The following is a 22,999-nucleotide window of genomic DNA, read 5'->3' as shown; positions in this document are numbered from 1 at the left end:
TCTTCAATCGCAGAGCCGCCAACATCGGTAACAGCACCAGCTTCTGCGCCGGTCTCTAACTCTCATCCGCCAGCGACGTCACCCGCTGCAGCCCCCTCGTCCTCTGGCGCGCTAAAGCTCGCAACGTCGCTTGCAGTATTCCTCGCCAATCTCGCATTCGCCACCGCCTTCTTTTGCAGCATATGATCTTTCGCGTACTGTACTTAGTGCTCTTAGTTTGCTAGTTGAGGTGGTATCGCTCATGCTACCCTTAGATTCTCTTTATGCTCGAGACATTTAGATGATTTCATCCCACATAATAAATAGTTTAATTTAGTTCGATTTTTTTTTTCTTTGTATTTGATTACTCCAACGCCAAATAATTTATGTTGCTGTTCATGACGCTCCAATGCTACATCCTTCATCACGGCGAATAGCAGTCGATGTCCCCCTCTTGCATCTTTCTAATTATAAATCGCATCTTGTTTGAAGAGCTCTACATATTTCAAACGGAGAAGAAGGTTGACACATTTCTTATTTCACATTATTGAATACGAGGAAACATTGGCCGAGAATACATTTGATATAAGCTGGGATTGAGTGGATGATGCTCCCTTTGATTTCTTTTTTGATACTGAACGTGCAGGGATAAGGAGAACATTGGCCAAATTCTATTGCTGTTATAATGGGCTACAGAGATATGTAGCCATTGTCGATCATCCATCTCAAGCTCCAGTGGTTTTCCACGTTCTTCAGCGTCCAATACGCCCACCCAAATGTTGCTCGGCCATACACGTCCAGCTGAGCCTGCGCGAAACGCTGGTAGTCCTCCTTCGATGCCCCACTCACCGTCCACTCTGCCACCCATTCCCCTGCAACCACAAGGTGATCAGCCCTCGACAATGGAGGTTTTGTCCAAACAAAGCTCTGACGGGGTCTGATTACCTACGAACACAAGAGGTCCATTTGCAGTGATGACGGTGTTCAGTTCACTGGACCTGTTGTTGTTCACGTAGTCGATGTTTTGCTGCACGGTCAAGCCGTTGAAGATGTCGGAGAAGAGGTTGTAGTAGTGGACGTCGACGACCGAGCGGCTGAGGCCGCTCGCGAACTGGAGTAACTCGGTATTGCTGCCGGAGAGACGGTTCGACATGATCACGTAGGCGCTGGTCGTGTGCTTGCGGACGGCGTCGTAGCCTGCTTGGTAGTACTTCTTCAGGGTGTCGAGGGGAACTCCGCTGGCTCGGGGCTCGTTGAGCAGCTCCACCGCAAGAAGGCTTTGTCTTTGGGCGTACCTGTGAAGGAAAGGGAGGTGGATCGGTTCATGTTGGTGCTTAATCTTACAGTTGACCGATCGACAAGAGGAAGGCACCACAACCTGGCGGCGAGGAACTCGATCACGGCCACTGTTCGATCGATGGTGGAGTCGGTCGTGCCCCAGTCGATCGATCCGTCTCTTGATGCACTGTGCTCGTACCCGTTCTGCGACCCCGGTGCAGCGTGCAAGTCGATTATGACCTTCAGATTGTATTTACTGTTGCATCCAAGCAAGGATTGTTAGAGGTTTGACTTCTAGTTTCTGCGACCGACAAGGTCAACTGAATTGAAGGCTCATCCGGGACAGATTCAAAGGCATTGACCGAAGAAGTTTCTTACTCTGCCCAGGTGAAGGCATTGTCCAAAGCTCGAAGTGACCCTCCAACGAAAGGCGATGGAGGGCTGGGGTCACTGGCGATCCACCACCCGACTGGAATCCTCACCGCATTCAACTCGGTGCCCGATATGAACTTGAAATCATCCTCGGTTATGAAGGTGTTCCAGTGCTCCTGCCACCATTCAAACGGAATCGTTAGTCAACCCTTGGATAAGAGTTAAGAAGATATCCTGGTCAAAAGTCAACTTTAATGTAAAAGATGGCCAGCTTTATGGAGGAAGGCATCCTAAAAAGGTCTTAATCATCTTAAGCATTTTGCCGACAATTACAATAATGATCAGTAATCATGGAAGATGAACATAAACAGATCTGCTCATGGAGCTCTGGAGATTTCTTACTGTCATCACTGCTGCGGCTTCTGTTCCGTAACCATTGGTGACCTGGAACTCCCCTTGCAGCGTCCCAAATTTCGTCATCAGGAAGACGGATGGATCGTCGTCTCCCCAGCTGGTGCCTTCAGGGTAATCCGCCGTCACCAACACATCGCTCTTCGCCTACCAAAACAGAGAGACGTTCGTGTTTAGAACAAGAAAGGGTTTTGTAGAAGCAGCAAGACTCGTAGCTGTTTCAAGCACCTGCAAGAACAATCCGTTGGTTGATCTGATTCGAACACGGTTGGAGTCATTGGCATTTACGACGATCTCGAACGTCTCCGATTCACCTGGTGAAGTCGAGACGGCCACTACGTCTACGCCATTTCCTTGGTCGCTGAGGCCTACGAACTGTCCATTGAAGACCCGAAACTGGAAGGTGGACTCCGTGATCCTCCACAGCTGGTTCAGAAGCAGTAAAGCTCTGATAAAACGACAAGTTGCTGTTCATCAGTAGGAAGAGATCAAGAAACGAGACTCACTTTGAAGGTCTCCCAGCCCGAAGCACTTGATCGGTTGGCGACGATGATCGTTCCGCCACCGCTCTCCGCGCACAAGTACATCTGCTGCGTCACCGACTTGAATTGGAGCTGAGTACCATCCTAAGTCACAAGAGACAGCCGCAAGTGACTCAAAAGTCAGCAGGGGGAAGACCGAGTGATTGGATCATCTTTCTCTACTAATGTAATCATGAAAGCCAGCAAATTTCAACAACAAGAACCAAAATATGTTTTCTTCTATTTTCTAATGAAATTGATGGCGATGGTGATCGCAAATCCATTAGGAGATAGCAGTAAGGACATAAGAGAGCAAAGGAAAACAAAAATGAAGAGCCATGACCAAAGAATGGTTGTTGTTGTTACCAAGAAATCCTTGTTGGGAATGCCATCAAAGAGGGAGGGCTGGATCCAGCCCTCAGTGACAAGCCATCCTCCGAGGTTGACTGCCTTGAATGTGCTAGAAGGGGTGGATCTGGCAGCCAAGGCAAGAACAGGAAGAGATGAGAGCAGGTGAAGGAATGGAAGCCATTTGCAGAGGTGGTGGCTTGCCATGGCTGAGCTATGACTGATTCTATGGCAAAGTTAAGCTTGTGGGAAGAGACATTTATAGAGATTTTGCGGCTTGAAAGGTGGTCAAATGCTTCTAGATTGGATCGACATCTTCTGCAGTGATGCTGCCTAACATCAACGGGCAGCTTAATTAGCCGATTATACTGCACACCATGTATAATATAGTCTTCTGGTACAGACAGGTGGTTGGCATGAAAATAATGCTTTTGACGGTATTACAATGTAGTAATTACCGTAGAAATGATGACCAAAACGGAAAGTTAGCAGACCTCGATTCCTTCAAGATGAGTTGATGATTGCAGAAAGAATGACTTCTCTAAACAAAAAAGCAAAAGGGGATGCTTAAAGAAGTGGTCTTGATTCTTTCGACTTCCAATCATTTGTTCTTGTGAGTTCTTAATGCCTATCGCCATGGCTTTCAACTTACCTTTAGAAATAATCTTCTCAATCGATACAAGTTCATCAATTTGGCCAATTCTCATTCTGACCACCCAATTGTGGGGATAAAAAAGGTCAAAGTCACACAGAAATATGACCATAACCTTCGGCAATTAAGTAATCATTCTCTCCCGATGATGGGTTTCAGTTCTCCAAGGATCCACCGTTGACTTTTGTGGCTCGTAAACGATAATTGCGGCAGGACATTGTTGAAGACTGACCAACCCATCATCTCAGAATAGTGCAGTCTGACTCCTCCTGTACTTGCATATCACATGCAGTTTTTCCAGAAGTTTGCCTCAACGCCCATTCCAATCCATGTATCACTTTCCGATCATGCATTATGTATGACACTTAGAACAGAAAAGGGTGGCGAATGCTACATCTAGCCACTGTTTATAAAGCCCTGCACATGCACATTGAAATATTCATTTGAGTTTGAGATGGATCGATAGCAGTTTACACAAGTCATAATATGCAAATATAAACACCACTGTAAATTCTATAATGTGAAAAAATAAAATATATTGCATATTTCTTTCTCACACGAAATAAAGATATTGAACTGTTAAAATGAGAAATGGAGAAGACAAAGGGAAGTTCCTTAACTTTATACTGGTAATGAGAGCCAAAATACATTTTATGTGGAGTGCAATACATCTACAAAATACTTTTTTTTTTTTCTGTTGACCATCCATATACTTACCCACTTTTCATATGGACATTTCCTGTGATCCAACTCAAACTACCATTCCTTGCAAATGGTGGCTCACCTAATGAAGCCCAAAGACTAACTAGCATTCCTTGTATAAAACAAAATACAGGTCTAATCTCATAAGACAAAGTTAAAATTACTCTTGTTATGATTCAAAAGGACTTGTGAGTCGACAGTAGTAACACAAGTCAACGCAAATGCTTTCCACCTTTCGAAGCATGCCACTTCAAGAAAATTCCTAACCTTTTGTGTGTGCCATTTGAGAGAATAATGTTTTAATGTATATACATAGCCTGTCTTCTTATACTGCAGGTTTCCTAGAAAACAACTCTCCATCAACTAATGGAAGGACAGTTCTCAGATATCTGGAACATTGGGAGAAAACCCCACATTTTGATTAATTGGTCCCAAGTCTGGAAATTCTTTTCATCCCAGATAAACATGAACATTGAAGAAAATTTTCTTCCATGCGGACACATACATGGCTAATCTTATGCATAATTAGATCCCACCGATGATGCTGAAAATATTGCAGTTGAACAACAAAGAACAGGTACTTATTGCTGTCTGGAATTTTTTCCCTATGCATATAAGCAAGAGAAAATATTTGCAAACTATATAACTTTTGAAGTTGATTCCCCGATAACATACCAGAAATCATGCTGAGTTGGTAGATGGTGTTGTGGCAGCAACCTTGGTATGGGAGATGGCGGCACTGCTGACTCACCTCTTTATCCTCACTAAGTTCGAACAACTGCAGTAGTTATATTATATTGGTTGGTGATGACTTGCTAGCTCAGAAAACAAGATTTGTTAATATTATTTTCACATTCAACAAAATACATCAGTCTAGACAACTGTCCATCTCAGTTACATTTATAAATAAATTTGACAACACTTTTGACAACAAAATACAGCGTCAATGCTGATGATGCACCAGAATAGAAAGCTCTGATGTATTTGCCGAAAGGAAATGCAACTCAATTTTGTGATGTACAGGTATAGAACATTACTGTGACTAAGATCCATCATTTGATGTGGAGGAAGCCATAGCTCGATCAGCTTCGATCATTGACTTGATGTAAAATTCACCTGCTTTATATGATGATCGGACCATAGGACCAGATGCAACATATCGGAACCCCTGCCAAAGCATCATATCACGTTAGTACTGCATGTAATTCAATGGACAACTTCAATCAGTGGAAACATTATAACTACATGTAAGCATACTTTTAAGAGTCATTCACAAGACACTTGTTTTCCTGCATATCCTTCAATTATCTAGGCTGATTTTGACAAAAAAAGAAAAAGCTTTGAAAGCATAAGGAGAATCTAAAAAGGAAAAGAGATTTTTCATCTTGTCAAAGAATCAGTCGAGGAAGCTAATTATATGGTGTCATTCTTAAGCTAATACCATTAACAATCAGAGACACAAACATCACGAGATAGTACCATTTCAACTCCAAGTGATCGATACTTCTCGAAAGCTTCTGGTGTAACATACTCTGAGACTGGCATATGCCTTTTTGACGGTCTCATGTACTGACCAAATGTCATGACATCAACTCCTGCAGCTCTCACTTTCTCCATTGTGCTGATTACCTGCTCAGGTGTTTCACCACAACCCAACATAATTGATGTCTTTGTAAGAGTCCCAGATGGAGCATACTCTTTTGCCATTTTAAGGACATCAATCGATTGTTCGAAGTTAGCACGGTGATCTCGGACCATGTTCTGAAGCTCTTCAACTGTCTCAATGTTGTGAGCAAAAACATCCAATCCAGATTTTGCAACTTTCTCCACACAGCTGGGATCTCCTCGAAAATCAGGAACTGCACAGTCATTAACGCAAATAACAATAAGGTTAGAGAAATTTTAAAAGAGTTACCCAAATCTTAAAGAAAGGATTCAGTAATCAGCCCAATCATTAAGAGCTAAGAGAGTTAGATAACAAATACAGTGAACATATATGTTGATAAAAAAAGGTGTAGCCCAATGCATGAGACTCCCACCAAGGGATCAGTACGAGTTTTATGAACCACGTGGTAGCTTTCATAAGTAGCAACATAGAAACAATCTGCACCGCTCAACATTCAGACATATTGCACACTTGTTCTTATAAAGCTTATATCCAGCATTAGTCATAAAGCTTATCTCCAGCACTGGTCACCGTGGACTTATTTTTCCCACATGAAAGTTCACTCCAGTGATACCATTCTTCTGCTATCATATGAATCTCAAAAATGAACATCTATCTTTTGAAGCCTCTTTAACATGTTTCATGCAAAAATCTAAAAGACTAGAAAATGATGAGGTTCTAGAGGCATAAAGAAAATGTTTTTGAACATTCAAGTCCAAGTTATATGAATCATAAAAGATGTGGATGCACTTTAGCACATTTTAAACGGTAACAAGTTCTATCATAATCATGATCAATTTTAATCAAGGCTAATTAAACAATAATTACTTTTTCCTTTCCTTAAAAAAATGCTATATTTTCCTAACCATTTTTTTTAGTTATTAGAAGTGAAGCTTCGAACAAGTGTTTCTTCAATTCAAGGAGGAGAAAAAGGTTGCCTAAGCTATCAGCTAGAGAGCTAAACTACTAAATAAGATAACTTTAATGCACAGGATAAAAGACTAGACCGTTTGGACTTAGTGAGAGAGCTTGATTAGCCCATGCCTTTCCTAACCTGTTAGGAGTGGGCTGATAAGGCTAATTAATCAATGGCAAAGATGAAAAGTTATTTTGTTACAAAAGGGTCATTCTTGTGATAATAGAAGCCTTCTAAGTAAATAAATAACCAGTACTACTAAAAAAACATGGCTATAACTAATGAAAAAGACGTAAATCACAGATCATACCTAGTGCTTCTATCAGAATCTTTGGTTTGAAAGCCTTCAACTTTTGTACAGTTTCAGTAAAATGGCCACTTCCTTGATCAGGCAAGTCATCACGATCAACACTAGTAATCACAATATAATCCAAACCCCATGAGGCAATTGCTTCAGCAACATTAGAAGGTTCGTTTGGATCTGGTGGAGGAGGAGTGCGCGATGTCTTTACATTACAGAATCTGAAGAGGCAAGAAATAGTAACATTAACCTTTAGATATGGAAGAAATATATTGATATCTTGAGTATTGAAAACTCCAGGTTAACATCAGGTCCACATTGCATTGAAGTTAAGCATAACTACAAGCAAAATACTTTGAAATGCATATAAGAATTTCTGCAGGTTGTGTCCAACTTCCAAGTCATTAATGAGTTTAACATCAATAACCATCAATGAGACCAGATAAGCCATATGTAGTTTCATTGCATTAAATTGCCCATGAACAGGAAAACGTGATAAATTATTTGGGAGGAAATTGAACTTTGCAGGTGGAAGCCATGGTGTGATGATACTAGTAACTCTGGTGGAAGTCATGGTTTTTACACTGGTGCACTGTTGATAATCTACAGTTGATTGAGTGAAAAGGTGATTCTCTACATTTGATTGAGTGAAAGGCACAAGATGTTTTTGGCCAGCTAAAAACAACACCGGTGGTTGAAGAAAGGTCTAGATTAGATGCTTTTCAGCTGATATGACCATCTTTTGCATGAAACCACACACCTTGTTTGCATTGATGTTTTACTTGATTTGCACTAACCTTACCTCAAATTCAATTTTTTTTTAGGTTCTTTGATTTTCTTTTCAGAGTTCTTCCTCTCACATTTTTCAAGTTTATGTTAATTTTATTTTTCATTAAAATCAATTTTAGCCAAAATACTGAATTCAAAAATCCGATCTGGCAAAAGATTCCATCTGATCATGAATTCAAAGACCACCATACATCCACTCTAATCAACTAGTTAAGTCTGATGTGTTCTGCAATCTTTTCCAATATCCGGAAGCAATAACAATAGGCTTTAAAGCAAGTTCATGCCACAATGTTGATTCGTGATTCATACGAAAAATGTACTACTGAACTAGACTCTAAATTATACACAGATAATACTGCACCCTCTTTTTCTCCTAATCTTTCATTCGACGTTCCTAATAATTAACTATCAAACACGACAACCATAAAATCATATTCTAAACTGTAGAACACGTACCTTAACACTCAATTTGAACATTCATAATCAATATGTAAATTTGTTCTCAACTTGAAGGGCAGCACAACCATAACTTAGTAGCAAAACAAAAAGGAAAGACTTCAAGAGCTATCAAATCAATAATTTCGTCACATAATTTCCATTCCTAAGATCAGATAAAGAGACCTATTGTTAAGATGAATGGGATCTCCACATTCTTACTTACGTTGCTACAAATCAAATGCTTCATTATCAATAGACACAGGCAAATTTTACATCTTTTTCTTTTATGAAAAAAGGAACAATTTTCAAGGAAAAAAAGGCAAGAAAACAGGAGGAAAGGAAACAAATAGAATACGACCTGCAACCGCGGGTACAAGTATCCCCCAGGATCATGATGGTGGCAGTGGCAGTGCCGGTCTCGCCTCCCGACCAGCACTCCCCGAGGTTAGGGCACCTGGCCTCTTCGCACACCGTGTGGAGCTTGAGTTCCCGGAGCTTCGACTTGATGGCGGCGTACTTGGCGCCCCCAGGGATGGTCTCCTTCATCCACTTAGGCTTGGGAAGCGACCTCTTCTTAGTCCCGACCTCAACAGAGTAGACGAAATCAGAGAAGGCGGGAGATTCCTCGGCTAGGCGCCGGCGTAGGTCGGCGAGTGTCCGCGCAGGTGGCGGCGGCGTGGAGGATAGGACTTGGGCCGGGGTGTCGGCGGAGGCGGAAGAGAGAGGCCGATAGCCGCGGAGGCCCGATACGGATCGGGCGGCGGTGTAGCCGGCGAGGAGGAAGCGAGACCGCCGCATCGCGTCGCCCCTTCTTTCGCAAGTTGGATTGCAGCGGGGACGGGGAATGGATGCCATTTTACGGCGGGGTATAACGGCCGTTACGGAAACCTCCGGCATGAAGCTGTAAAACAACGCCCGTTATAACCGTCATAACTACCGTTACAAATGACCTTTTCTTTTATTTGGATTTAATATTTTTATTTTGTAAAGTTTAAATTGCTCTTATTAAAAATTATAATATGAATAGTTAAGCATTCTTTCATCACAAATACATATATATATATATATATATATCAATTAAATTGAAGCACAATAATTATTAACATAATTAATCAAGGAACTTTGTCTAATTTGTGGATATTCAGAAAATGGTAGGAAAATGCTTCATTAATTTGTTTTAGTTTTCTTCTTTTTTTCTTTTTTTTTCTGTTGATGGTATTTCCTGTGCCATAGCTAACTGAGCTCTATCTCAAATTAGTCTGCCTCTTCTCATCACAGTCCACCTCAAAGCCCAGCCCAGATTAACCATGAAGATACAGAAAACTTAAGGAAACTTTTTTGATGCAGAAAAAATAGGAACAAGTTGATCAAGGGAATGCCTTCTTCATTTCCTTAAAGTTGAGGTGTTTACAACCCTTAGAGGTGATTCTAGAGTTGCACCATGGAAATAGTGTTGTTACTTGCTCTCTCTCTCTCTCTCTCTCTCTCTCTCTCTCTCTCTCTTGCATTCCAAACAAAAGTTTGATGAATTAAATCATCTGCACTTAACTGATTAATGTCCAACAAAACCAAAATGAATATTATTCTTTAGCAACTTGAACTCCTAGATGATCTTTAAGTTCCATTTTAGTACTTCAGCATGTGGAAAATGTTGGCATTGTAATATAAAAGAAGGTCAAGGACGGAAAGAAAAGAGGTAAAGAAGAGTTCAAGACATGCCCAAGTCACAGAGAAAGCAAACAGCCAATTTGGAATTGGAAATCTTCTGGATCTGCAGTGCTTGTTTTCTGAACTTGCGCATTAAGCAACGCAAAGATCGAGCCATTTTTGAGATCATGTATGTATGATATTTGGGGAGCCTAATTCAACCTTCGATCTCAAAGATCATACATACATGATCTCAAAAATGGCTCTTCTTTCCATCACCGAATCGAATAAAGTTGTTCAGCTCGTGCGGATCCATAAAACGACCCATGTTTCTGTCATCAGCACATCTTCAGTTGATTAGTTCCAAGCTGAGACGTGAACGAAAAGAATGGCGAAGGAAATGAAAGCATGAAGAATCAGAACCTAACATCGAACGTGATGTTTGAATAGAGGACTAAGCATGGCAGCAAAGGACGTAGATTCATCTTGTTTCTGAGGTCTGAGTTCAATGCAGAAATGCCAAGATTCCAGCTTGCATGGATTGGGAACTCACATGTCTTTTCCCTCAAAAGATTCTAAGCACGACTCTACCTACTGTTTTCCTGAGAATCAAACTACGCTTTCTCATCAAAAAGCATTAAAGCGCTTCCACTTAGAATCAAATGATACTTTCTATTACTAAACTTTCAGGCTTGCTCTTCGTGGTCTTAGATATTCGTATGCTTGTAGCTGATGATGAGCCTTAACATCGGAGCTCAAGTAATCCTAAGTTAAAGAAATCTAGGAGGTATCTATCGTATGGTGCCTTCTTGCTTAGATTACTCAAGTTTAGCGTAAGGGATATTTTGGTATGGAAGCACAGAGAAATGAATTAGTAAGAAGATTCCACGTACCGGGATGTTTGAAGCAGGATCAATAGAGTCCATAAAATATCTTGTTCCTCAGATGAACTATTCGTTTCTGAAATGGCCTGTGTGGAGATTAACAACTGTTCTTTAACTAGATTCTGGTTGTGAGAATAGTCATTAACTAGAAAGAATTGTATTAGTTCTGCTTCATTGTCCGCATGATCTGATGCCGATGATTGATTTGGACATGCATGAGATATGATCAAACTTGATGCACTCTTGACCAAAAGCCGCTTCATATGACCTTTCTCGGTCCCTATGGTTCTGTTTTGAGGAAGAACTTCTTTTCTTGAACAAAGAGGTGAGGTTGTTCATATTTAGACATAGAAGCAGGATATGTTTTGCAAGGCATTCGGGAGATGGATCAAGAATCCCCTGATGAAAATTATTCTGAATTGTCATTTCGAGAGGGAATGATTTCATCATCTGGTGTCACACAAGTTGGTCGGAGAGAATCAAAGTGAATTCAATCAAAAGCCTCTTGGATAGTCCTTTGAGGTGAAGCCACCCAACTCACCAACAAACATGAGGTTCCTGGAGGAAGAAACTCCAAAAGAACTACTTCAATCATATAACTCTGAGAATAAGGCATTCACGGTGGTGCATCTTGTCAGAGAACTTTGTGCAGAAATGCTTGACAGGCTTCGATCATAAGCAACACAGACATCTTCTGTCAGCCAAGCTAGAAAGTTTAGGGTTCTTGGTAGCTCCTCTTCCCTTCAAATAATGCACCCTCTTCCCTTCAAATAATGCACCAGTAATCACCCACCCAGGAAGGTGCAGTATGAAATTTACACGCATACACACACAAAGAGATCTCATGCAAAATTTACCACAGCATTGGATGCCGAGTGATGTGGAAAGCCCATTCACCAATGAAATCAAAGTTTGAACGCTTCAACACCACCAGCTAGTGGCGGATGGAGACCGCAGAAACCGCAGGCCTTAGGGCTTCCTTTTCCGTCGGCACAGTGAAAGCAACACCGCTTCAGTTGTTCTTAGGAACGTAGTGGACTCAACACTAGGGAAATCTGAAGTCAACCTAGAAAGGAACTCAATACAATTGAACTTGTCTGCTGTTCCCCTTTCTAACATGAGTCTGAAAACAATGGTTGCTGATCGACCCTCAGTAGAAGTTGCACACAGTTGTCGATCACTGCAAGTTCTGGACCAAGACATAACCTAACTTTCCACCTCTGTATGAGAATCCTGCCTCGTCCTCATTCGCGGAGAAGCTTCAATGTATCTCACCTAACCTTTTAAAAGCAGGAACTGCATGCTCCAAGGACTCAGAAAGGCCGTCATGATTCCCCTCCTCTTGTGCCTTTACACGTAGAGGAAACTGAACAAGGACGGTGGACGAGAAGTCCATATGGATTGGATGACGGGACATTCACCTTGGAGATATTTGATCATTGGATCCGGAAGTCAAGTGTCAGCTCGGTTCGATCTCTTTTCTCGATCATCGGTTAGTTCCCATGCAACACAGTCTTAAAATTTACGTGCCCTCTTTGTTTCCACAGTGCAGTAAACTTTCTGCAACACATCATGTGAAACCTTTTCTTCTTCCGTGCATGTCATCTTTAATACACATATATGCATATCTGAAAAGACTACATGTACTTCATATTTTGCTCATTTACATCCAATTGGCTTCATATCAAAGCTGCAAGTGGCAGCACTCCGACCGTCAAAAATGGGGTTTGTCTAATCGATCGAGATGTGCGATGCAAAAGTCCAAGTGTACTTTAAAGTTTAATTAGTGCGTAGACACAGATAACGATTGAGTTGTCGTGTAGAGGCAGACTTCACGTGGCATGCTTGTTTTCATATCGAGTCTCTGACTACGACTTTTGACCACCATGACAATTCAATTCATTAAATCCTTCATAAACTATATCGTAGCAGAATCGAAGTGCATGAAGCATTAGATAAAATGGAAGTTCCAAAATCTTACCTTAACGCAAATCCATGCAAAATCTATGAACTAAGTAGCACATCATCGTTACATTCCACGTGATTTCCGTCCGTTCATTTAGTCTTTCGTGTGTTTAGGGTTCATAGCAGTTGGTGGCTTCGATAAAGCTGTGACTGCACATCTCCATGTAATTGCTCTGGTCAATGTAGAGAAGAACGAGAACTGCATGCACTCAACAACACACCACAAGCTCAAAGGTGGCAAAGCTCTGCAAGACAATAAATGGTCCCATCTCCAGAATGCCGATGGCTGCGATAACTACGTTTCTGGCAATGCGGAATGCGGCCACCACCTCTGGAGAACGGACAAGTTATTCTCCATGCATCTCGGTCACTCTTGTGGACATGCCGATAAATCCACGAGAGAGAGAGAGACGGAGATGTCGGAAATCCTGCTTCTCAATTCTGGAGTAGATCTCTGTGCACCGTTAATTAATGAAGAGTTTGACGAAAACAAAAACCACAAGACTTTATCGTATAGTTGTGGATAATTAGGTAGGAAAAGGAGAATAGACAAGCATAAGAAGACGAGGGATAATGCGTTATCTGGTTTCTTGTTGGCCCTTTCGTTTGGCTGGTCAGTATCATGGGCAACTGGTCTTTAATGACATAGACTTACTAATCTGAACAAGCCATTGCTCGGCAAGTACACTACAATGATTAATGTAGGGAGGTCTTTGAACTCTGCATCAGGGATGTTTAAGAAAGAGAGCAGAAACTAGCAAGGAGTTATAGCAATTAATTAGGACAATGCACGAGGGAGTTGGTGACAGATACATCCCTTAACAATCGAGGCTGTCTTTCGATTAGGGTTTTTGTACTAAGACTCCAACAAGATGGAAGACATAATCAACTGAAAGACAAAGTAGGGCTCGCAATAATGGTAGTAGTACTACTACTGCTTGCTGCAGCTTCTTCTCTTTGGAAGTAGTCCAAGTGGTGTTCACTTAAATGCCTGTAGTGCACATCCTTTTTTGGTGCATGCTGCTTTTCTTCAAGATGATTTTATCCATCTTTCAGCTTAACTTTTGACTAAAGAGAGAAAGAACAAAGTTAGGTTGTAATTCAGAAAATAAGAGTGAAACTACTTATTAGTTCTTTTAAAAGAAATTTAAATTACTCGAGAGATTCTTCTGATAAATCAGCCGTCCCCGTAGATGTACTCACTCTATGGTTCCTATATGTGAGCACATGTTCTATTATATATGAACGGTTAATAGGGTTTCTTGTTGTTTTTCTCTTTTTTTATTTAATTGCATTTATTCAAAACATCAGCGATCCTAATCTTTTCTTAATAATTAATTTATCAATTAATCATTATTTGATACATACGGTATCTAAAGAGAGAGAAAAATATTAAAGTCACCCTCCATTTGTCTTTTATTATCAAGTATGAATACTCATCTTTAACATTATAACAAAAAATAAATTATTTTTTTATTAAAAAATTTCTTTCGACCTCAGTTTTTATGCTAATGACACATCGAGAGTTGTACACTTTCATATAAGAGACAAACACCTCAAATTATTCTATATATGTTGAGACCATGTGTTAATAATATTTTTCCTCGTCAAGCAATAAAACCAAAAAAGAAGAAAAAGATAAAACTAAAGTTATCATTTAGAAAATAACGAAAAGATTCGCTCTTTACTACTTCTTTAAATAATAAACTCTTTTCTATCATTTAGAAAACTAAGAATAAATTATTCAACAATATGGAGCCCATAGGTGTGCCCTACGATGGTCCCTATATGTATGTGACATGTGCTTATCAAATATGCCCATTCCTAGAATAAGGTTCCACAATTAGCCCACATTTTCATTGCTAAAAATATGACACAAATAATAGGACATTGTGTCCTGCAGGGATCCAGCTAGCATTTACCTATGCCTTGATAATGATGTCAATTGTTATTGATGTCTTGAAGTCTGATATAATAATTTGAGGAAGACACAATGGTCCCAATACATACAATTTAATGCATGACATAATACAAATTATGATGAGAAGAATTTGTAATTAGATCTTCCATATGTCTTCTTCCAACATTCTCATTTAATTTTTTATTCAAGAAAAATTATAAATTTTAGACAATTTATTCGATAGACAAATAAATCCTTGTGCACAGTAAACTATCTAACCATATTAATCGAGGAGATTAATCGAAGAACTCGAAAAATCCACAAATCCAATTTGATCGTTGGATTGAATATACTTACTTAAGGGTTAAGTTAAAACTAGGAACAACCAATTAAGGAAACCCTTATATGTTGTTTATGGATGGATAATGTATCATTTTAAAATGTTAATAGTAAATAAAATAAAAAATTGATTTTTTTTCTTCTTTGATATATTTAATCTTTAATTTTTTTAATATTTTTATTACATGGTATAATACTAATAATTATCCCGATTGTCAACCGCAATGACTTAAATATTGATCAGATCACTAATTGGTTTTAATATGATAATTGTTTTTAATTAATTAGGATTCAAAACTTGGGTTTAGATAGTATTTATTGGGCATGTCATATCAATATCTAGAGATAATAAAAGATATTATTTGACATGCTTCAACTAACGGTATGTAAAGAAAATATTTTTAGTATAACTTCACTTGCATTGTTTTTCTTCTTCCATATGTGATATTAAATAAAACATTCCTAGCATCCATAATGTCTATATGAAATACTCTATTTTAGGGTCGATGTTCTATATGAAATAAAAGATTGATTCATCGATATTTTTTAGATGTTATGTTCGGGACAAATCAATGTCTCAAAGTTTAATGGAGGGTGATACATGGAGTCTAGTCAATCCCTATATTATGACATACCATATTAACTTTAGAAAATGATAAAGAACTTATTAAATATAGTTCAAAAATATGACACCTAAAAAAATATATATTCTCATCAAATCGATAATTATAAAAACTAATGCTACATGAAATAATCTTATGAGGTATATCATCATCATTTTGATTATACTAAACGAATAATAAATTTCTTATGGACTTTTGACATCATTAACAAACAACAAATGAGTACTGACTTAACCATCATATGAGCCTTGCAAAATAAATATATGGAAGGTGCAACCATTTATAGGAATGAACTAAGCAAAATATGATATATATATGTATTTTTTAGATTTCTATTCGCATCCTTTTTGGAAGAACTTACCTTTTTTTTTTTTTTTTTTAAGGTGACGATTCGAGTCGATTTCATCAAGTTGTATTGACGACCAAATTTAATCATCCGATTTTAATAACTATACATATATTTGTCCGCACACAAAAAAGAAAATGACAAGTGGATTTTTTTTTATTTTTCTTTTTCGAGGAAAGAAAAGAATACTGCCAAAACAAAATCCAATGGATTCTTAAACCAAAACGGAAGCTGCTGAGAGCCGCGGGAGGTGACGCGGCGGGCCCGTGCTGGTCATCAAGATTCGGGCCTCGCATCGTCCTCCTCGTGCTGTCGCGCGCCACCTGGAGCCAGCAGCCTGCTCGGCCACGGCTTCCTCCCTTCGGGCCCCACACCCCCACCCCAAAGGCCGTTTTGCGCGTTCTTTGTCCGTTTCCGGTCTCGAGCCTTATATAAACCTCGCGTCGCTTCCCCCCCCCTTCCGCCAATCTCCATAGAACACCTGCTCCCAGCTCTCATCTTCTCCCTGCTACTCTTCTCCCTCCGCCAAGAAGAAGAGCGAAGGATCTTGACCTTCATCTTCTCAGATTTCCATTCTCCAAACTCTCATCTTCTCAGATCTCCATTCTTCTCGTCACTTCAACAACAACAACTCCCAACTCACATACAGGGGAGAAGCAGAGCGGCGCAAGACGAGATGACGAAGCAGAATGTGGTCATGCAGGAGGAGCCAGCCGTCGCGGTGGCCGCTGCAGCGCCAACTCGTCCTGTCAGCGGCGGAGCTAATCATGCCAGGTACAAGAAGTTTCTGAGCCGGCCCGATCTCAGCAGCGGCGGCGGCGGCGGTGGGAAGACCGGTTCTTGGATCGAATCGATGAAGGCCTCGTCTCCCACCCACGTCAAGTCGGCGGCGGCGCGCGCAGTCTCCTCGTTTGCTTCCCATGACGAGCAAGACTACGACGGATGGATGGTGAGTGTGGTTGCTGCTTGATCTTGGTCCGGCGTAGCCATTGATGCTTACTGACGACGGTGCTGGTTTGCGGGAACTCGCACGCAGAAACTGCATCCGTCGGCGCTGGACGACTTCGAGGTTCTCGCGGCCGCGTCCAAGGGGAAGCAGATCGTCATGTTCTTAGACTACGATGGGACTCTGTCGCCCATCGTCGACGACCCCGACCGTGCCTTCATGTCCGACGAGGTGAGTTCTTCGGATCCCCTGGCTCTGCTTCCGTTGCTCTCTGTGTTGTCCCTTGTTCCACTGTTTCTTCTGTGGAACGGAGGCACTAAGGAACTCCTCCTTCTGAAGCAGATGAGGGAAGCAGTAAGAGAGGTGGCAAGACAGTTTCCAACAGCTATCGTGAGTGGGAGGTGCACAGAGAAGGTACATTTCTGCTTCTACTCAACCGTAAGAATGAGATCAAGCTCTTCTATTCCTTTCTGTCGATAACAATTGCTTTGTCAATGATCAGGTCACTAGCTTCGTAGAACTGTCAGAATTGTACTATGCCGGGAGCCATGGCATGGACATCAAAGGTCCCAACGATGGGCCTCAGCACCTAAAAGCTAAGGTGGGTCTCCCTCTCTTTCATGGCAAGCTCAACAACCAGTAGCTACATCTCTCTCAACGATACTATAGGAGGCTAGTCTCTTAGCCCCGATGTCATCTTTGTTGGTGCAGGCAGAGAATGTTTTATTTCAACCAGCCAGGGACTTCCTTCCCATGATAGATGAGGTGAGTTCCAATCTCCAAAAGTTGATTCTGCACCGCTTCTTAGAGTATCTGCAAGGACACACGAAACTATTTGGTTTGCTGTTCTAAATGAAACTCTACATCAAAGCACTTGATTATTTTACTGCGTCCAAAAAGTTGCAGGCACTATATATGATCTGTTTGATTCATTGTTTCCATGTTGAACTTGGAAGAATTCCATAGTCATTGGACTGAAAGCTGCACTCACCAAATAGTACTTATCTGTACATTGCCTTCTTGAAGGTTTACAAGCGTTTGGTAGAGACAACAAAGTGCATCCCTGGCTGTAGGGTGGAGAACAACAAGTTCTGCCTATCTGTTCACTTTCGGTGTGTTGATGAAAAGGTAAACATATGACAGTATAGGAAGAGACACATGCAAATTCCTGTGTCTCACAGTAAGTCATTTGATCTTGGTTTGGTTGCAGAAATGGTGTTTACTAGCTGAAAAGGTCAGGTCAACGATCACAGATTACCCTAAACTCAGACTCACTCATGGAAGGAAGGTAGAATCCCAAGTTCACCAGTTCTTTCTTTGTCTCTTCTACCAAGTATTTTGCCATAATTCATGTTTGGAAACTCTGTTACTGTAAACATGACTTGGTTTGATTGCTGCTCAAATGTTAGGTGTTGGAGATTCGCCCAAGCATCAAGTGGGACAAGGGGAAGGCCCTCGAGTTTCTTTTGGAGTCTCTTGGTAAGCTCTAATGGCCATTAAACTGCATTCTTCCATCAGTTCAGCATACCGTTGCTCATCAACCTTTTGTTACCCAGGATATGATGGCTACAATGATGTATTTCCATTGTACATAGGAGATGATCGTACCGACGAAGATGCTTTCAAGGTATTATGATGTTTTTTTTAATCTTCGTTAGATTGGATATCAATCATAGTGAACAATTCATAGATTTGATTTTGGATTGAGTAAAACATATATTGTCTTGTATTGTCTTTTCAGGTTTTGCAAGATAGAGGACAAGGCTTTGGCATTCTTGTTTCAACGATTGCAAAGGAAACAAATGCCTCTTTTTCTCTGAGAGAACCAGCTGAGGTGAGTAGCAAACTCTGACTTAGGCTATCATTTTTTTGCTCTACTTTTGACGACAGATCTATAGGCTAATATAATTGTTCTGAATGTTTTCGATAAATAGGTTCTCAAGTTTCTGCGACGCATAGTGGAGTGGAAGCAAATCTCTATGGAGGAGTGCAGGGTGTAAAAATGTGTTCAGAGTGTTGTTCAATGTAAAGCAATTCTCATGGATAATTTTGGTCCATCATTAAGAAAAGAAAATTCAGAGCAGTTTCTTCTTTTTTCTTTTTTTGATGATGTCTCCAATCTGGTTGTGGGCTTGAAACCATTATTAACTGGATTTCTTGCCGCATCTTGTGACTTGTTTAAGTGGAATCATGTAGCCATTTTTAGTGTACAAAATGAGCAGATAGCAATAATTAACTTTGCAGAGCTTTCTCTCATGCAATTTCATTTTTAGTGTACAATAATGCAGCTGCAATATTTCTTTTGTGAAGTCGAGATGATGGCATATGAAGATGAGCAATCCAAATGTTCCCATGTTCTGAGTAACACAATCATACTGCTTCAGATGAGAAGCATATTTCATCTTTGATCATGTAAATGTTCTTATGGAATGTAGAATATATGCAGAAACAGTTGCTAGAAACATGGAAATCAGCTGCTGAGCATGAGGGCTGAATCGATGGTTTATCATTGGCATCAAAAAGATATCACAAGTAACTTCAAGAATGAAAGCATCCAATCTTTTGCGGTGTAGCCAAATTACACTTGATGATGGATGATCCATGGAGACTAATGTTATTATCACCAAATCTTTTTCTTCTGAAACTTGAAGCCACCTGATGGGATTTAGATTCATTTGTTATCCTTTTTGCTTTGCTCTAAACTTCAGTCTTGCATGCATCAGCTGAAAGAACTCAAACATACCAACTTAACTCAGGGCTAGCAATCAAAGTAAATGCGGAGAAGAGACAACATTTTGTTCTCTTTCCTTTAGAATTCAACGTGATGATAAAGGAGATCTTGCTTGACCTTTGCAGATCTTATTTTGTCATAGCAAAAAAAAAAAGACAAATTTTCCATAAAAAGATGAAAAGATTTTTACATGTTCTGTATCTACATTTGCAGAGGTTGCTCAGATAGAGAACAGCAGATATATGGATGAAGTTTTTGTCAATGTATTTACATACATCTGTCATCAACTGACACACAGATGTGATATACACAAAAGTTCACTGCAAATTCTCAAGATCCAAAACATACTACAACATCCTGATATGCATACCCGAGGTTCCAACCAATTGGACACTGTATACTTGGAGAAGACCATGCTCCTGAAAGAAAGAAGAACATTGGGCAATGAAGCAAAAAGAAGACCTTTCCATGACAAGAACAGCCATTGTTGATCCAGTCAATAGAAACTGCTCCAACCAGTGCCACCTTTGATCCCAATCAACAACCATCACAGAAGAAGCTGACACATTGACATACTGCAGTAGCCTCCTTTCAGCACCGGGAACTCTGGGTATCTTTTAGTTAGGCCATGAAAGTTCTACACTTGACCACTAGCAAAGTAGCCAGCCCTTGACTGAGTGAGGAGGTGGAATCCACTCTAAGCCTTCTAATGGAGCGACACCTGACTCTTTTCCAGGCTTCTCATGCGTGGAAAGATGGCGCCCACCGCTTTCAACCCATGATTGAAGCCTCAGCTGGAACAAAGAGGCCATGGGAGCTCAAATTATTGGAGGCAGAGAAGCTCCAATGGCAGCAGGTGGTCGCCATCATTAACCCACTCAGACCAGCTGTAAGAACAAGGTTGAAGAAAGAAAAGGGAAAAAGATGCTCATCCTTAAAGAGTTCAGACAAGCTGCATGTCATGCCTGCAAAACCAACTTCGATTATTCTACCCCAAACTGGATTTGAAAGAAGAAGGGGTTGATTCATATATCAGTGGCGACCACGGAATGGTTGGAAAAGACAAGTGTATCAGTTGATTCATACATCAGTGCAGCCTCAAAGGCGAAGCCGCCTTCTACTAAGATCCTTTCCTCAGTTCTTGATCACAAAACCTCCACCTGCAAAGCCAGAGAGGGGGTCGTAAGATTCATCGCATTCCGATGCTCTACTAATATGACATGCCCAGCATGGCTGCCTCTTGCCAATGAGACGAACCTCATCGCAAGTTTGGGCCGCCAAATACGGCCCATTTAGCCTGAGAATAAATTGCTACAAAGACACGATGCAATAATTCAAAATTAAGCACCGAAAAGAACGCGGGAAAACAAGACCCTTCCGTAGGAAGGATACCGACGCATTCAACCCCGCTTAAGTTACGACCATCGAGCCAGCATGCTACTTCATGCTCTCCAACTCCGCCTATCCTGTTGGAAGTCGTCCATTAAGTCGTGGGAACGAATAAGTTTCGAAGGTAGCACCGGAGATGGCTAGGAAGGAACATGAAGTGCTTCTCCCTCCGGTCGTCGCCGCCGCCGCCGAGGGAGCCAGAACTACCGGCGATCCCTCTTGTTTGTTTTTTTGCGATTTAATGGGCTCTTCGAAAAACCCCAGTCATCCAGGGAGAAATCGATAAGTTTCCGGCGTATCCGAGGAGGAGAATGGATTTTCTCGGAGGAGTGGAGGTAATCCTTCGTCTTGATCTGAGGGTGTTGCTCGTTCTCCTTTTCTGGGTCTTTGTTTCCAATGGAGGAGGCATTGGTAATGAGGGTCGAGTGGCAATTCTAGGGTAAGTAGGAATTCCTCTTAGTTAAATTCTCTGCGTTTTCAGTTGATTGGAACCGCGTAGAGTGAGAAGAACGGCAAATAGATTGTGAATAGCGGAAGCTATATGAAGTTTTGACTGAAAGATCTTATCATATTGTATCTATTGAACTTCTTTGTGATACATACACGTATGCCTTTTTTTATTTATTTATGAAATTAACCTATATATTTTACAAATAAGCTTATTAATTATGACTATGTGAAACATGAAACATATATATGTCCATGCATGTGATACATTTATCACAAATGCTTCAGGAAAATTATCTACTGATCTTTGTACTTTACCGATTTTGTTTAGCTTATGGCAACTTTTGTTGGAGGTTATGATATAAGTTTTCTATTTTCATTTGGTTGTCTTTTCTACAAGGCTATAGTCTGTCTAACCACCATAGAGTGTAGAAGTGTGTTACTTGATTTTTTAATATATTTACTTCTTTTTCACGATTAAAAAATTGCTAAGTTTCTCAAATTCACAACCAACTGGAAAGATTCATTCAGAAATGACTTGTGGTTATTCTCATTGAACCAGATTATAAATTTTCCAGGTACACACAAGTGAATTTTTTTTGGGTATAAACACTGCTGTTTTGATTAAAGAATTGCAAGACTAATCTTAAGAACAGTTTGTTAGTTTAGTGTGATCTTTCTCTCCTTTAAATCATTTATACTAAATACTCAAAAAATGGACTTAGAAATGTCCAGCATTTGTAATGAGTTCAATCCTACAACAAAGATGATGTTATTTGACAGTTTATTTGCTAGTTCTCTAGTGTTCTTTAAATTCGTTACATGATGTTACCAGAAACTAATATCAAGCTGCCACCAAAAGAAGGGTTTTGTATTTTAGTCTTTCATCCTTGATCATGTCAAAAGATAATTAGCAAACATTTCTGACCAAACAGTAATAACGGATGTTGTTTAATCAGATCAGGACCTTGACTAGATTCTATGATCTAGAATGTCAATTAAGAAGTTTTAATTTATTCTAACTTATCTCACGTCCGAGCTGGTAGTGGTTATCATGGCCATGATGCCCAGGATGAAGAGTTTACTTTTGGTCTTTAAGCTTCTTCCATTTAGCAGTTTCTGGATATGTAAGGCATTTGTTCTGGTTTCACTCCATTCAGTAGGCCTCGGAAAATTGGAGAAGGTCTAAAAGGTGCTGATATATGGTTGAGTTTTTCTGATATTGGGTAGCTGAATGGAGTGACATACATGGTTTTTAGATCTGGAGCTATCAGCCAAATGTTAGTGTTCGAAAATTAACATAATTCTTAGCGTTGCAATTAAGCTATAGCCTAAGCATTTGTTTGATGAAAGATAAATGAATGTGCAAATGATGTTTATGACAATTATTTTTGACAAAGATTACTGTT

At 40.3% G+C, this 22,999-nt stretch overlaps 3 protein-coding genes across 3 annotated transcripts; 1 reads left to right on the top strand and 2 right to left on the bottom strand.

The window, feature by feature from the left end:
* Nucleotides 1-491: 491 nt before the first annotated feature.
* On the bottom strand, nucleotides 492-3,233 carry LOC135606930 (probable glucan 1,3-beta-glucosidase A). Its single transcript, XM_065098314.1, has 8 exons — nucleotides 2,928-3,233; nucleotides 2,547-2,666; nucleotides 2,269-2,466; nucleotides 2,032-2,187; nucleotides 1,636-1,805; nucleotides 1,358-1,513; nucleotides 925-1,274; nucleotides 492-851 (listed from the first exon to the last, which is right to left on the bottom strand). Exons 1-8 carry the CDS (start codon nucleotides 3,114-3,116, stop codon nucleotides 670-672), a joined length of 1,521 nt encoding a protein of 506 aa, XP_064954386.1. The 5' UTR covers nucleotides 3,117-3,233; the 3' UTR covers nucleotides 492-669.
* Nucleotides 3,234-5,083: 1,850 nt separating this feature from the next.
* Nucleotides 5,084-9,210, bottom strand: LOC103975517 (lipoyl synthase, mitochondrial). The gene is made up of 4 exons (XM_009390498.3): nucleotides 8,732-9,210; nucleotides 7,156-7,367; nucleotides 5,743-6,122; nucleotides 5,084-5,431 (listed from the first exon to the last, which is right to left on the bottom strand). The coding sequence occupies exons 1-4, from the start codon at nucleotides 9,169-9,171 to the stop codon at nucleotides 5,306-5,308; spliced, it is 1,158 nt and encodes a 385-aa protein (XP_009388773.2). The 5' UTR covers nucleotides 9,172-9,210; the 3' UTR covers nucleotides 5,084-5,305.
* A 7,335-nt stretch (nucleotides 9,211-16,545) lies between these two features.
* Nucleotides 16,546-19,289, top strand: LOC135606925 (probable trehalose-phosphate phosphatase 6). Its single transcript, XM_065098294.1, has 11 exons — nucleotides 16,546-17,026; nucleotides 17,114-17,254; nucleotides 17,366-17,437; nucleotides 17,526-17,624; nucleotides 17,735-17,788; nucleotides 18,050-18,151; nucleotides 18,234-18,311; nucleotides 18,433-18,502; nucleotides 18,580-18,650; nucleotides 18,765-18,857; nucleotides 18,958-19,289. Exons 1-11 carry the CDS (start codon nucleotides 16,754-16,756, stop codon nucleotides 19,021-19,023), a joined length of 1,119 nt encoding a protein of 372 aa, XP_064954366.1. The 5' UTR covers nucleotides 16,546-16,753; the 3' UTR covers nucleotides 19,024-19,289.
* The last annotated feature ends 3,710 nt before the right edge of the window (nucleotides 19,290-22,999 follow it).

The sequence above is a fragment of the Musa acuminata genome, chromosome BXJ1-2 (genome assembly GCF_036884655.1).
Source record: "Musa acuminata AAA Group cultivar baxijiao chromosome BXJ1-2, Cavendish_Baxijiao_AAA, whole genome shotgun sequence".
Lineage (NCBI taxonomy): Eukaryota > Viridiplantae > Streptophyta > Magnoliopsida > Zingiberales > Musaceae > Musa > Musa acuminata.
The sequence above is the reverse complement of the archived record's forward strand: the minus strand, read 5'-3'. Positions and strand labels throughout refer to the sequence as shown.